The sequence below is a fragment of the Adiantum capillus-veneris genome, chromosome 10, assembly GCF_014529385.1.
Source record: "Adiantum capillus-veneris isolate H3 chromosome 10, ASM1452938v2, whole genome shotgun sequence".
Classification (NCBI taxonomy): domain Eukaryota; kingdom Viridiplantae; phylum Streptophyta; class Polypodiopsida; order Polypodiales; family Pteridaceae; genus Adiantum; species Adiantum capillus-veneris.
This window is the reverse complement of record NC_140940.1, coordinates 71,481,330-71,497,543: the sequence shown is the minus strand read 5'-3', so window position 1 is coordinate 71,497,543 and position 16,214 is coordinate 71,481,330. Positions and strand designations below refer to the sequence as shown.

Below are 16,214 nucleotides of genomic sequence, written 5' to 3'. Positions count from 1 at the left end.
TGGATGTGTGTGCCAATAAAAAGAGATAAATGGTATAACCTTTCTATCACCCATGCCAAGTATGATAGATTGGTTATGCCATTTCCCTCTTGAATAATAGGTCTTGAGTTCAACTCCTCGTCGGCTAGATCTTTAGGTCTTTTAATTTTAATTAGTTTCCTACGACGTTAAATTAGTTTCTCTCTCTTTCTCTCTCAATGTGTGTGTGTTTTTTTGTTTATGCATGTTTTCTCTCTCTTTTCCTCTCTCAATGTGTGCGTTTTTTGTTTATGCATGTTCTCTCTCTCTTTTCCTCTCTCAATGTGTGCGTTTTTTGTTTATGCATGCTCTCTCTCTCTCTTTTCCTCTCTCAATGTGTGTGTGCATTCTTTGTTTATGTATGTGTGTGTGCGTTTTTGTTTATGTTTGTACTCTTTCTTTCTCTCTCTCTCTCTCTCTCTCTCTCTCTCTCTCTCTCAAAAACACTATGTGTGTGTGTGTGTGTGTGTGTGTGTGAGTGTGAGAGAGAGAGAGAGAGAGAGAGAGAGAGAGAGAGAGAGAGAGAGAGAGAGAGAGAGAAAGAGGGGAAGGGAACATGAGAGTGAGGAGAGGGAAGGAGCATACCTGGCTCTCCTTCCTCTCCTCATGTGTGTGTGTGTGTGTATGTGTGGAGAAGAAAGAGAGAGAGAGAGAGAGAGGGAGAGCATTACCTGCTCCTTGCTTGAGGGCGCCGAAAAACTCAGATCTGAGATCTGAGTTTTTGGGCGCTCTCTGTTATTTTTTTTAGCCGAGTCGGCGTCGCTATGAGCGTCGCAAATTTACTTGTAAATTTGCGATGGTCATAGCGACGCCGGGATTTTTTTTTTTGAGCGTCGCTAATATGAATAGCCTCTTGTAGTGTAGACACTCGCAATTGCAAAATTGAAGAGAAGAAACTCTCCTCCACACACTCGAAAACAAGACACAACCAAGACGGGACTGCATAGGACCACCTCTGAAAGCCTTGCTTTCTCCCACACACAAAGAGGTGAAAGTGCTGATATTGCACTTCAAAAGTACTCCTTCACACCATTTTTGACCTTTTTTGGGCCATTTTTTACCAGTTTTGACACCCCACGGGCATTTTCTGCCGGCAAAATCCCAAACGGACTCCAAAATTCACCAAATTTTGTATGCTTGATCCATGATACCCAGAATCGATTGCCATATATCCACATTTTACTTCTAATCACTTCTAGGGTAGTTTGAGCATCGCTATATATCAGGCATCGCAAATAGACAATTACCACATGTGTTAGACTTGCCAGGCGGCATGAGAGTGTCCACACTTTTGCTTGCATAACTTACATTTTAAAAAGCTCAAACACATTCCCTAGAGCCAAAAGAAGTAACTTGAGACCACATCAAAGCCTTCGATACCCTAACCCGGCATCTATGTGTGCCCGACTGCCGACACACAAGCATGACTATTTATAGTGTGTACCCATTGCATCATTTTTGAAACTTAATACCACTTTGCCATGCTCCCAAACGCATGTATTTATATCATTTTTGTATATATGCCTATGCATATACATGCTACTCCGTACACACCAAAAGCACTCTATCAATGCCTCACTAGGCGAAAATTGGATATTTCGCATGGACGTTTTACCCAACGTAATTTTTCCACAAATTAGGGAACTTTTCCCAGCTCATTTTGGGCTTTTACAAGAAAAAAGATCATTTTGGGCTTAAAATGGTAAACAAACGACCATAAATTTGTTTTTAAAAATCCAAAAGTAGCCACATACGGGTCAAATTTCCACATCAACAATGGTGGGAAAGGTTTCTAAAGCTGGGGGGTTGATTATAGAGCAAAGAATTATCCGTTTTGGCCATCTAAGGATGGAGATACAAGTGATCAAAGGAGGTGACCTAGTGCAATGCTATGTTGTTCATACCTCATGTTCGAACTTGTGAGGTCACCAATTAGGGTTTTCCCTCTTCAAATAAGAAATTGGGTATATATATCTGATTAAGTGTTTAAGCCTCCATGAAATGGTCACGACCAAGAATTGAAGTGAAAGATTAGATTTTTAAACTGGGCAAATGAGCATTGTTTCTGTGTAAAAGTTTATACCACCAAATTATCACGTATACAAGACTTTTGAGTTGATCTTGATTCTTTTTTAGATCAAGATTGTCATGGATGGAGTTTTGCTCGTGTTGAGTGTGTCTTTTTCTTCAAATCATCTACGATTCACTTCATTTCACTATGAACTGCCACAATCAAAGGTCGAGCTAGCTGTACCACAAACTATCCAACAATGTGTGTGTGTGTGTGTGTGTGTACCCTATTCACACACACACACACACACACATCCTATTAGATGTGAGCTAAATTTTTGCATTAACATTTAATAGTTAGTACCTTAGTTGTAGAGGAAGTGTATATAGCCTTAAAAACGTTCATACTGTTTTCTAATAGGCAATCATAGGCTTTCATATTCTACAAGGAGTGATGTCGGTTGGCAAAAGACATTATGCAAGAAAGTGAGAAAATTCCCACAAGGGTCCACAAATCTCTTTTCAATTCCTTTTCAATGCACGTGAATAGTGTTGGACGATGGGCTCTTCTAGGCAATAGTTCTCCATACATGTGTGATAAGGAGATGTAGAAAGAGAGACCACATAATTTAACAATCAAACAAAGGGGATTGGAGACGTACAAACCTTCCATTGTCCTCATCTCTTTCCTCTTTTGTGGCATAGACTCTTCTTGTATATACATGAAGTATAACGAGAGCCAATGCAATAAATTACAATAAAAACACAACCTCCCATTGCCATGTGACTATTGAAAGAAAGAGATGAATAGTGCTTGGCAAGGTAGTATTAAGAGCCAATGAGGAGAAGAGCACTAGGAACAATCTATAGGGAGACCAAGCTAATAGAAAAAAAGGTAATAGGTCTCGGCATATGCCTCTAGAGGTGCCATTGGAGGGACTTCGAAATCCCTTGGTGGCCGTAACATGAGAAAGGTAACACCTAGTCCCCTAAAGAGAACTTCCTGACATGGTTTAGTCACCACCTAGAACTAATGAATATTGAAAACTCAGAGTAACCATTTGGATTAGTGAATGAGAAGGTATGAAGGCCAAGCCATTTGTGAGGAAGAGACTTTGTGGGTTTTCTCATCACAAGTAAAAAGCTTGCTCTAGTGTAGGGCGTGTAGAGTTTTTTCTAAGTCAAAAGCTAAACCTTCTTGGATGTGTTTTGGTCACAAGTCTGGAGGCGCCTTGTGTGTGTGGCGCCAATGCACATTAGACAGATACATGAGAGAGTGCCGGTAGGGAGGGTGAAATCTCTCCCCTTTTATAACATTATAGATTCTATTTCAAGAGGTCAATAGTAACCATTTTGATCAAACAATGAGAAGGTGAGAAGCGAGAGGCTTTATGGGCTACATGTAGAGAGTGTTGTAAGTCAAACTTTGAACCTTTAGGATGTGTTATGGTGGTTCTATTTTTAGAGGTCAAACATCCACAAATATGAGAGTAAATAACGAGGCTTGAAACCACATCTTGAATGGGGGGCTCACCAATTAAGTAGAGTGGCCATTGTGCGTAATATTTTACATCAATAAACACCAAGGCTCATTGGCAAAAAGATATTAATATGAATGCAATAACCATAATGGTCTCGACCAAGTCTTTTTCCTAGCCACTCTATCTCTAAATGACGTGTCCCAAAATGTGAAGTGCTAAAACTCACCTACAAAATTTGAAATCTACATGAAACTTGAGAGTGAAGAAACTTACAAAATTTTAAGAATTTTAGTGTAAAAACCTAGACACATAGACAATTGACGTCTAATTTTTTCAATGTGTAGGTTTCCCAAGCTAATAGAAAAGAGAGCAATGGTTCGATGTTCTTGGACAAAACCGAAAAGGAGGATTGCTTTTTGCAAACGCAAGTAACAATAATGGAGTGAGTCTTGAGGTAATAATACACAAGAAGGGCGAGGTACAAAAGTGAGCTACCATTGTCCTACTGTAGAGGAGCCAGTTATGAGACATGCTCCATTAGGGAAACAGATCCACCCCCAATTTAAAGGCTAGAATTTGGAAAGTCACTTTGTAATTTGCCAAAAAAGTGCACCATTATTGGCCTTGACTCTCTCTAATGCCTCAAGAAGCCTAAAGATTGGATTTACTAAAATGAAGCATTGAATTGAAGTTTTAAAAAATAATTTAATTCGTCTTTTTATGAAGGATCTAGCACAATTTTCACATTTTAAAAATGATCATTTTTGGAAAATCCCCCCCAGACTATTACTTTTGAACTAAGTGTCTCTAAAGCTGTGGCTCCTCTACGCTGGTCTCTTTCCTTATTTTCATCACCATGGCGGGGTGTTTTTTTAGTGGATGGCCAACAAATTTACCCGAAGGTACCAAGCACAATAAAAGGACCCATGGCAAAGCTGTACCAAGACGAACGGGTGAGAAGAGTCCAATAAGAGCGTGCCACGTGGGCGCGCATTCACAAACCAGGGTACTCATTTTGGTGGACGGGAAGTTGCTGTCGTGCGGTGGCGGGGCGTTCACGTGGCTTCATGCTTTTTTACAAATTTCCAACTTTCAAATGAGCAAATAATGCAAGCTTTTCCTTACGAGCAACTCCCCTCCGTCGCAGCAGGTGCCAAAAGTTCAAAACCCACCTCGAAACAGGCTTTGGCAACTCTGCAGGCAAGCTGAGCTCTCTCTCTCTCTCTCTCTCTTTCTCTTTCTCACACACACACACACAGGCGCCCTACTATATCTCTCTGTCACACACAACAGAGGCGATCAGAGGCCCTCTGTCTGATCTCTCTCTTTTTAGCTCTCTCTCTCTCTCACACACACACACACTCACACTCTCTCTCTCACACACACACTCTCACACACCCACCCACACAAAGTTAGCGACTAGAGCTAAAATCCTTCCCCGGTTTCTCTGTGTAAGACACATGTCGTAGGAAACAGAAGAATTTCTCTCTCTCTCTCTCTCTCTCTCTCTCTCTCTCTCACTCATATATGCAGACACACAGTGACAAGGCGCAATATTATTCTACATTCTGGGGCTGCTTGACAGCTTGGTCTGAGTAACTCTCTCTCTCTCTCTCTCTCTCTCTCTCGTCCCCTGGGATCGTCTCTGCGTACGGTCTCCTCTCTCTACGATTTCCCTTTGTAAATTAGGGTCTGACCGTCTGAGAAATTTAGGGTTACCCTTGCATTTACCAAAGCCTCGCTATTTCTTTTGAACTTAATGTTCACTTTTCTCAACTCAAACGAAGTACAATGACAGTTTCAATAATACTGCGTGACAGACAGCAGGACAGGAGCAGCTTATAAATATCAAGGGTGGCACTGAAAACCGGGAGCAGCGGTGCGGCACTGGGCAGCAACAGTGGTGGGAGTGAGTGCCAAGGCTATCATGACTAAGGATGGTCCGGCTGCCAGCTGCATGGACAATATCAGACAGTATCTGAATCCGGATATCGACGGTCGCCCGGCAGACACGGTTATGCGAAGGATCATGATCAATGGCCGGAAAGTATGGAAGGGCTCTGATCGTCAACAGATGGAGATGGAGGGGAGCGTGCTGCAGGGACTGCCATGCGTGGATCACAGCAACAACAATGATGAAGACGAGGATGGCGATGGTTATGACGATGGCAATGACGAGACTCGGCAAGGGCCAGGGATGACCGGATTTACAGTAGAGGCTCCCGGTGCAGGCAGTGGGATGAGAATGGAAGCGGCCATTCGAGCGCACACGATGAATGTTGCGGTAGGCGGTTTCGTCAACAGTATCTGTGCGCAGGCCTTGGACATGGATAGCCGTCAGAAAATGAGGAGCTCAGCTGGACAAGGAGCTGCAAAGGGAGGACCGGCTGGCAATACGCAGAATAACATGAGCAGTGGTGCACGCGGTAAAATACAGATTCGGCGCATCGAGAACACGACCAGCCGGCAGGTGACGTTTTCCAAGAGACGCAATGGATTACTGAAGAAGGCCTACGAGCTCTCTGTGCTTTGCGACGCCCAACTCGCGCTCATCATCTTCTCCGCCACTGGGAAGCTCTTCGAGTTTTCAAGTCCCAAGTAAGCCGCCTTTTCTCTCTCTCTCTCTCTCTCTCTCTCTCTCTCATCTCATTACCTTCTCAATTCGTGACATGAACCACATTTGTAACCGAATCCAGATGAACAAACGCGGCATTATAAACCTACCCTAGGCAATGAATTGATTAATCGATGAATGTACAATGGGGGACTTAATGTGCTTAGATGACGAAGCAAATTGCCCTACCCAAGACTATGACAAATAAGTAAAATTAATACCTAGGGCCACAATAAATATTGGGATCACATTGGGCTATTCATTAGAGATGCTATAACTCTAACACAAGCTCATAATGGGCATATTCATTACAGATGCTATAACTCTAACACAAGCTCATAATGGGCATATGTAGGGAGACCAAGTGATAAAAAAGCTACCATGGACACCTCAATAGCGTCCAACTATTGCATACAGCTTGGTTCTGCAACGACTAACTGTTGACCCTAAAAGAATGTCATCTTCGACAATAGTCGCCTCACAAAAAAATTGACCACACTACGTCCAAGAATCCCCATTTGTGAAGTGTGAGCACATCATGTCCAAACATTCCTAGATAATTAACTTTTGAAACACATCCTGTCCATAATCTGGCTAGCAACAATGGATTATTTGCACGACAACCATAGTGTTTTATATGTGTCTCGTTGGTTCCCCGCCAGATGCATGTGTCTTGAACTTTGACCCACTGGTTCAAATATTGATAACTTGAACTCTAATACGTGGGTTCAAATCATTTGTAGGGAATACTTTATGCCTCTCTTCGCCGCTCACAAGCCTCTCCCTGGCTGAAGCTAGTTGCAAAAAAAACCACTAAAGTAGAAATTTGACATCGTAGCCACTGTTAACATTTGAAGGCTCCAAAAACCAAGGGTTTAACCAATGGCATTTCCGCAAGTAGAGGGAAGGCATTGCTAGTTGATGCCCTCCAAAAATGATTCCTGGTGTCCCCTTGCTGATGCCAAGGTTCTAGCGACCACCCTGTCTCGAAATGCATGGAGCGGAGCTTATAAACGCTACCAGTTGCCGCCAAGACACTCTGAAAATGCTAGCGTTTTGAGATGCACTTCGCCAACACCCTGCTGCTCCATAAGCTCAAAGCTCCTCCCTTCAACGAGCTTCTTTTCTCTTTTTCGCGAGGTGATCTCCTCCCAAGGTCAATGAGTCTCACACTTAGATATTGTGTCAAAGTTAACAATGTGAAAGCATAGAGCCAAGGGAGAGAATGCACGAGGGATAGAAAGAGATATTGTTGAACCAACAAAGTAGGCAATGAATTGATGATTATACAATGGTTTGGTGTGCTTGTATGTATACTCCCCTCACCCACCGAAGACTTTGAAAAATAAGTAAAATAAACATCTAAAGCCAAAATAAATACTGGGATTGCCTTGGGCTATTCACTTGAGATGCTATAACTTTAACACTAAGTTCATCGATTGATTCATGAGCTGGGCAAAATTCTATGAACATTTCATCTTCCTTTATATTACACTTAACAATACACACATGAAAGAATACATGTAATGAGTTCAATCTAGGATATTTCTTTTTCAATGTACATATTTTCATAAAGTTGTCCTGCAAAATAATGTCAATCTATCGATATCCCTAAAATATCACGAAGAAATTAGTGACTTCATATCAAGCTAGGTAATCTATAACAAAAGAGTGGAGTGGGGGTGCTCTCTTGTGCAGTCCAAACTACGCTAGATTTAGGATGTTGATTCATTAATAACTTTTGGCATAGACACCTCTAATAATCCAAAAGCCTGAAGGTAGAGCTCAAAACTGAAGAGAATTTGCAAAGTTCTCCTCCCCCATCCACTTTGCATCGAGAGCCAAAAGGTAACCTTGACGAAATTATCAGTGGATCTAGATTACCTTTCGGTTCTTTTTGTGTCCTCTATGACGTATTGGTAGCTATTCAATGGCAGCTCCATATGAATCTTCAAAATTATTTGATGAATTATCAATTTGATTCCCTTTCTTCTATGGAACTCTTTGATGAATTATCAATTGATTAGCTTGCTTCTTTGGAACTCTATGTTAAATTATCAGCTGGCTCCCTTGGTTCTCATCTTCCTTGAAGACGTCTTGTCACATTGAGTTAGACATTGGCTTGTTTGTAAGATAGGTCAATCAATGACATGCACACAAAAACCTTGCTTAACATGTCTTGTAAGCCTATAAATCAATTCTGACTTTTTCCTCAAGTGATACCGTCCAATATCTTTTGGTAGTGTGAAACAAAAAAACCGCTCAATCTGGTCCTTCAAAGTGATCCTTCCAAGCAAGGACGCTGACAAAAAGGTATTCCAAAACCTTTGACTATAGTCATCCAAAGTATCAAGAGAAAAGGAGAGTTGACACAGAATACTAGATTTCCATCCCTTGATGAGATGCAATGGCCCCAACTATTGACATCCCTTTCCGATATCTCTTTATTATTACTTCACAAGGGTACAACATCCCAAGGTTCCATCTCTCTTTAAGACTCTGATCGGAATTCTCTTCAAAGAGTGCACCTAAGGACTCTTTTAAATTGTACAAGGGATGGCCAAAATGAGAGCCCCAAAAAAATTTCGTCTTAAAAGCTTTGATTTCCAAAAGCATTAACACTAAAAAGTGTGTGTAGATCTGCCTTGTTATACAACACTACCACGATATAAATCTTAAAAGCTATAAAATTTCGTCTTAAAAGCTTTGATTTCCAAAAGCATTAACACTAAAAAGTGTGTGTAGATCTGCCTTGTTATACAACACTACCACGATATAAATCTTCTAGTGCAAAATAAAGAAAAACTATAAAGTTCTACTATGTTGGCATAGCGACAAAACATTTGGATGTAAGGACATGGGGGTGAAAACCATTCTACTAACCTACCAAGTTCCAACCATGCTCTCTTACAGAGCCCCTTGTAAATGCATGCTTGACATGTGGCAAGAACCTTGCCCCAACATTGTAGGAGAGTTCTTTGCATGCATCCTCAACAAGTGGCATGGCCCTAGTACTAGCCACCATCATCAGACCCTTGTCCTTACATTGGGTTTGTCATAAAGGTGACAAATCAGTAATAGATTCAGAGCTAATTTTTGGCATTAGGGCCCAACGCTCATAAGCTGGTCAGGTTAGAGTTTAAAACTTGTAACCCCTTTAGGCTCCACTGTCACATCTTCAAGTTTCTCTCAACCAATCCTTCTAGTTGGACTTGCCATGTCACAAACTTGTGACAAATTGATACTCTTATCCCAAGGTAATTGTAGAGGGGCAACATGTGTCAATTAAAATATTAGAAATATAATAGACGTTAGCACTTTAACACAATTAAAATACGGACAGAGAGAAACTATACATGATAGACACAAAGTGTTGGGTTTCACTCCCAAATACAATGGCCCTAAAACCCTCATAAGCTGGTCAGGTTAGAGTTTAAAACTTGTAACCCCTTTAGGCTCCACTGTCACATCTTCAAGTTTCTCTCAACCAATCCTTCCAGTTGGACTTGCCATGTCACAAACTTGTGACAAATTGATACTCTTATACCAAGGTAATTGTAGAGGGGCACCATGTGTCAATTAAAATATTAGAAATATAATAGATGTTAGCACTTTAACACAATTAAAATACGGACAGAGAGAAACTATACATGATAGACACAAAGTGTTGGGTTTCACTCCCAAATACAATGGCCCTAAAACCCTTCCATGTCTTTCAGTATTTATTTTATTTTCCTTTTTACAAAAGTACAATTGTCGGGCGAGAAGAGTCACTTTGCAATTTACACATGCCAGATCTCCCCAAAGAACTTATTTAAAGGCCCTATACCCTAAAAAGCATCAGATACAAAAGCTAGTGTTGAAACGAATTTTTCCCAGGTGCCACGTGAACATCCCTAAAAATCCATCATAATTTCTGGGTCCCTTAAACTCCACCGTGATTTGAAGGTTTCCACACAGTGTATCATATCGTCACTTCTTTGATGCTAGAACCGGTCTTCTTAGGTGGACATGCCATGCCATCACTTGACATGCTTTTAAGTTGTCTTGTTATGCCTCTTTTTAGGATTTTGCCCATCTCAGTGAATGACATAGTGAAATTCTATGCAAAGTGATTGCATTAAAGATCTTACCCTTGTTGCACAAGATAGATGGAGCCTTCTTACCACCAACGTAAGATTGAAGAAAGAATTTCTTGTAGATGCATGGGTAGTGGTGATATTAAAAGTTCAATCGAAGATAAATCCTTATCCCACTTAGAATTATGATCTTAAACAAAACAGTTTAGCAAGTCCAATACCACTACGTTAAGTATTTCACATGAACAAGCCAACAACAACAACTTGCCTATCCACAACAATAGACCCACCATGACTGCAATAATGAAAGACCAACAATAACAAGGGACTCCTTATCCCACTTAGAATTATGATCTTAAACAAAACAGCTCAGCAAGTCCAAAACCACTAAGTTAGGTATTTCACATGGACCGGCCAACAACAACAACTTGCCTATCCACAATAATAGACCTGCCATGACTACAATAATGAAAGACGAGCAAAAATAACAAGGGACCTTACAACAAAAAAACATTAACAATACATCATTTTCTAAATCATAGGTTAAATGATTGTAGAATATTGAGTAGCCCCAACACCTTTTCATTTTCTTCAAGAATGCACTTCAAGTAGGTTGATTGGTTGAAAACCCAAGGGTTCCACCTCAAAAAACTTAAGTGTAACATGTGAGTTCAGTAGCAGCAGAAAACCAAGGGATCGACCTCAAAATGTTTAAGGAGTTACATAATTACATGTATAAGAGTGGCTAAAAAATGGAAAAATAGAAACATTTTAAAGGTTTAAGAAGAAGAAGGGGTCATTATATTCCCGGTGAAATGTGTGTAAAGAGAGATTTTACAAATACCTCTTGGAGGAATTTTTCTAGTTTCAAGAAGTTATAGAATTGCATGTACATGAGGGGTTCAAAAATGGAAAATTGAAAAAGGTTATAGGTTTGTGAAGAATAAAGGGTATTTTAAACATGGCTAAGTGTGTGTGTAGAGAGCTTTTATAAATACCTCTTGAATGCACATGCTATAGGTTCTTTTTTTAAAGATTTAGCACCACTACCCCCCCCCCCCCCCCCCCCCCCCCCCCCCCCCCCCCCCTTCCCCCCCCATCACGGGCCCCCAAACACACATATAAGGGTGTAGATAGAGCTCAACCTATTGACAAGGCTAAATATATCTTTTTCTTCTTGCAAAATCAAGCCATACTATGACATTTCTAGAGAGATCTTAGAGTTCTTGGCTTTAGTCCGAAATATTATTTCCATATATTGTGAGTCTTCATACGTTGTATTCATGTTGTCCAGGTGATCAATAAAGTTATTAACCACAACATTGAATATGATTCCAAGTGGTTGCTTATTTCTTTGCAAAAGTTGAGTTTGAGAAACTCTAGCTTGGATGCTCTCACATGTTACCATGGGTTGAACCAAAGGTTTTCTGCCACCATGAGGTAGCCTTCGTTCTTGACCTGGAAAATATGATTACCAGTCTCTTTAAACTCTGGATTCCCTCGTCATGGTGAATCCAAAGAGTGACCAAAGAGGGGTTCTCATCGTTTATAATAGAGAAACTCTTTCTCTTTTATAATAAGATCAATAATAATCATCACCATAGATAATAATGACAATTTAGGGCATCAAGGGCTCTTAGATAAGCTAATGAGTGAGAGTTTCACAGTGTTGTCAAGAAACCATGAGAACTATGGTTCAAGTACGGAGTGACCGCCAAAAATAATAAAACCAAAATAGTGAGCTCCTTGCTTGAGGTTTGCATGGATTTTCATAGGTTGGATCTTCATGAAGAGATGATTTGAGTGTAAAACTTGGTGAATAGTTTGCATTTATGTCTCTTGATTACTTGAATAATAAGATCATCAAAATACAAATACCCTTGATTGAGGTTTTTATGGATTTATAGAGGTCAATTTAGAGCGGTAGAAATAATCAAGCAATTGCAAACAACAACAAAATGCATGCTACGAGTGCACTCACACATATACACACATACAAGCTGTGAAAGATTACCGCTTATGGAAAGGTAGAATGGTGTAACGCAAGAGCCTAAGAAGGAGAGTATGGGGAGAGGTAATTGTGGAGAGTTTGGATGAACATGAAGGGATCCTAGAGAGAAAGATAGTTGTCACCAAAATTTGTACCAGAATCCCATACATATACTCATGCACACTAGTGGCATTGTAAATGGGCATCAATGTTTAGGTAGCCTTGTGTATTGAATCACTAGGTTCAATATTTTTCATGCCAACACTAGAGGCCTCATGGATGATTCTTTTTTTCATGGACTTTGATTTTAAGTATCCCAAAGTGTGTGTATAGACATTGTACGATTGGCATATTTATAGACACATATAGTGAGAAATCTCCATTTATCCTACAGTTAACAAGATTGTAAGGCTTCAGCAGCCTAGTCTCTTTGTCCCTCAAAGTTTTGGATAAGTCAAGAACTATCAAGTTTCAACTTAATATGGATCACGACCTTGAAAGCACGGATATATTAAGCTCACTTGGGTTGAAGCATGCACAAGATGTCAGCTCTATGAATTGTTGTTAAGACATAAGATTAATTTCTTGATTTTTTTCTTTTGAAATGCTCATTTGAGCTTGACTTTAATTAAGTCAAAATAATACATGCAAACCGTGACATATCCATTTGAACTAGAGGGAATTTTTTAAACTAAGATAAATTTCCTAAATTTTATGCTTGTTTAATCTCCATGTAGTCAACCCTTTCTCAAATTTAGCCCTCTTATTGTTGCAATCTTGAGCTTTGTTGAAGCATGCACATTCAATAGTGGTAATTAAGAAGATAATAGAGATACAGTCAACATCATTAAAACTTTATTATGCACGTAATTAGGTAGAGCTATGATCCCTAATTGTGCACTATAACTAGCTCTAATTTTTTTTCCCCTAATTGCCATCTTGTAGAATATTTAAAAGACCACTTGATTGGGTAGCCTTATTAAAGATATCTTGAAGCTATGATGGTTTTGTTCACATGTCTACAACTGATCTTGTCTTTATCAACTGTTCATTGGTTCTAATGAATCTTGAATTAAATTGAGTTAAAAGGCCTATCCAAATCATCACACTTTTGTTTTTCCACTTTACTTGGCTTCTTAGGGCACATAGTTCCTATCGTCTTAGCTATTCTGGATGACTCTCATTTTTCTGCTCAAATTTTTGAAGGATAAAATCATTGTCTTCTTGAAAGACTTTAAGTGAAGCCTTTATTACCTGATCCTTGCTTGTGTTATGGATACGCTTTACTAGTTTAAGATCATCATCCCCTTTGGAATCTACTATGGTGCCCAGACATCTGAAATTCAACAATTCTCATTATCCAAGTGAGAAGACTTGAAATTCATGATTTTTTTCCTTTAGAAAGTAGATTTAGATTAAGAGATTCATAAAAGTCAACAAAGTTCAAATTACCTTAAGAGCACCCTTTTTATTCTTCAAATGTTTTCATTTTGATAAAGCTAGAAACTAATTTACAATGGTTTTCATGGTACATGGATTTTTTTGTCAACTTGAAAGTTAATAACGCTCAAATTAGGTTTTCAATAGCATGGCTTTCTTTCTTGACACGTTTTCATTTCAATAAAGCTACAAAGGATTTTTTAATAGTCATGCCGGATGACAGTTTTTCCATACATCAAGACTCCGAGGGGTACAAAAGTATGCATCAAACCCTTTGAGGATTCCATATGTCGGATTTTGTATGGCATGCTAGAAACAATCTATGTATGAGATTGAAAACCATAGAATTCAATGAAACATCATAGAATAAAGCTCAATCCAACATCATTTATCATACTAGTGCATAGCAATGAAAATCATTAATAAGTCTCAAAGTAGATGGTGGTTTTTATAATCATTGGAGAACTTTGAAAAGCCTAACCCTATGTCAATTAGACTCCGACGTGTTCGATAGTATGGTTCATCAATCGGATGGGTCGGGAAAAAACTATGGTCATGATGGTACTTGGAACTTTTTTCCAACATATACTTTATTACTCCGCTTATTCTACATGGAGAATTTCTTTTATGGCCAAGGTTGAGTCCAAGAAGACCCAGACTAGCATCTAGCATGAAGATATGCTCCAAATCCACACAAAATGTATTAAGCTCCATTTACAATGGGTGCTTCAATGATGCAATGCTAACACATATGGATTAGCACATGCCCAAAATTTCCCCATCTGTAAGTAAGAGCATTGAAATTAGTGCTTTTGTGAAACCTGACATACACATCGGTATCATAGTCACCCGATTACAACTAAAATGAGTCCCTAAAGCAACTAGTTCAACACAAGACCACGCATAGAAAAATAAGAAAGTGTTTTGGTACAACAATGAGAGATAATGTCAACCCAAATAAGTACATTGCCATGTAAATATAACTCATGTTTGTCAGCTCATGTCTGTCACACAGTTAAGCCCTTAATAGTGATTGAAAATCAACAAGTGATTAATGACAAGGAAATAAGTGATCATATAAAATACGTTGTTAGGCATTTTTTGGATGAAAATAAAGTCACTAATCCATGCTGAAAAGCTTGCTTACTAGCCTCGAGTACATAAATGTACATAATGCTTTGAGTTTTCATAGTGCTCTTGTAAGTTTTATGTATAAAGGCTTGGTTCTGCATAGTCGTTTCCAAGTGTTTTGGGTTGGTTAACATTCTAAAAGGTGGTTTTCAATGATTGTTTCCAGTCGTGCTTGATAGCCGGTGAATCGGACTCATACATCATGAGTTACATGCATTTGTAATGGGTGGATCAAGCATATGGATACTCTACGGAGGTCTACACAACATGAGATTCATCTTTATGGTCTTGATTTTCAGTAATTTTAATCATGGTTTGGTTTAGGACTGTTTCCCGTCCGACTATAGTTGTTCGACATTGATGTTTTTTGCAGCTTTATAGTGTTTCCTTCCGAGCTTGTGGTGTGTGCAAGGCTAAGAGGTTCTCGTTTTCCTTCGTGTTTGCATTCTAGCATCATTTTGGTGCCCCCATGGAGGAGCAAGTGCTCCTATGTTCCAGTTCTTGTGAAATATGTATATTTTGTAGGGAGTGAATGTAATAGGGATGTGGGTCCTTATGGACAACCGCCTATGTATGTGCAGATTGTGGACTGCACTTGAGGCGGTCGTATAATTGGATTGCAGCCTTTGGAGGGTTGTGAGGTTTTGTGAAGCCAAGCATTAGGGGCCGGGTTACCCAGTGTGAGGTGGATTAGGTATTGGAGCGATCCATCGACATCCCTTGAGTTTTTGACGTCACATGTAAGTGTTTTTGTGGCAATTAAACATGGCAGACGAGTTCCCATAGTTTCATGGATTGCCTAATGAAAATGCACAGAGTTCACTGAAAAGTTGAAAGTCAATTGCTTGCTGCACAATATATTAGACCAAGCTATATTGTTGTGGTTGTTGCAATATAGTTTACAGGATGATGCAAAATTTTGGTTACATAATTTTGAGGACTTAACGTAGGCACAAAATCTAGGGGTGGTTTTGGACTACAATTGTGTGAAGCAAGCTTTCCTAGCACAATATCGATCCATCAAAGTACTTGATGAAGTTTGGCATGAAATTATGGGGTACACCTAGAGGGCTAATCAAAGTGTTGATGATTTTGTCATGTAGTTCACCCGTTTATGGGATAAATGGGCCCAGGCTTTGGGAAACGAGATCCCTCCATCCATGTTAAAGAAGGACCGTTTTGTGGCAAACCTAAAAGAAAGTCTGAAGTTCAAAGTTGAGCTAAAAAGACCCGTCAGCTTCAAGGAGGCATTCACCATTGCCAGAGAAAGAATGGAAAGCTCAAAGGCTTAATGAATACGGGAAAGCGATCTTTGAGAAAAATAATGGTAGCCAAAAGGAGGAGAATTAGGCAGAAGCTGGAGAATAGCCTGTTCAAAGGGCTGCTAATACCAAACATTTACAACAAAATATGCAAGACATGATGACCATGATGTAGGAATTACGACTTAG

The 16,214-nt window shown here is 39.6% G+C and overlaps 2 protein-coding genes across 5 annotated transcripts in view; both read left to right on the top strand.

Moving 5' to 3' along the window:
* The first annotated feature begins 4,578 nt into the window (after positions 1-4,578).
* Positions 4,579-5,465, top strand: LOC147449039 (uncharacterized). The gene is made up of 2 exons (XM_086521504.1): positions 4,579-4,709; positions 5,330-5,465. Exons 1-2 carry the CDS (start codon positions 4,617-4,619, stop codon positions 5,420-5,422), a joined length of 186 nt encoding a protein of 61 aa, XP_086377630.1. The 5' UTR covers positions 4,579-4,616; the 3' UTR covers positions 5,423-5,465.
* LOC147449038 (MADS-box transcription factor 6-like) overlaps positions 4,734-16,214 on the top strand; it is a 146,158-nt gene continuing 134,677 nt past the window's right edge. For 2 of the 4 annotated variants that reach the window (XM_086521500.1, XM_086521499.1), the window contains exon 1: positions 4,734-6,107. In XM_086521500.1, the coding sequence (XP_086377626.1) occupies positions 5,437-6,107 (671 nt within the window). In that variant the 5' untranslated portion in view covers positions 4,734-5,436. The remainder of the gene's footprint in view (positions 6,108-16,214) is intronic. The other 2 variants (XM_086521501.1, XM_086521502.1) reach the window with 2 other exon arrangements.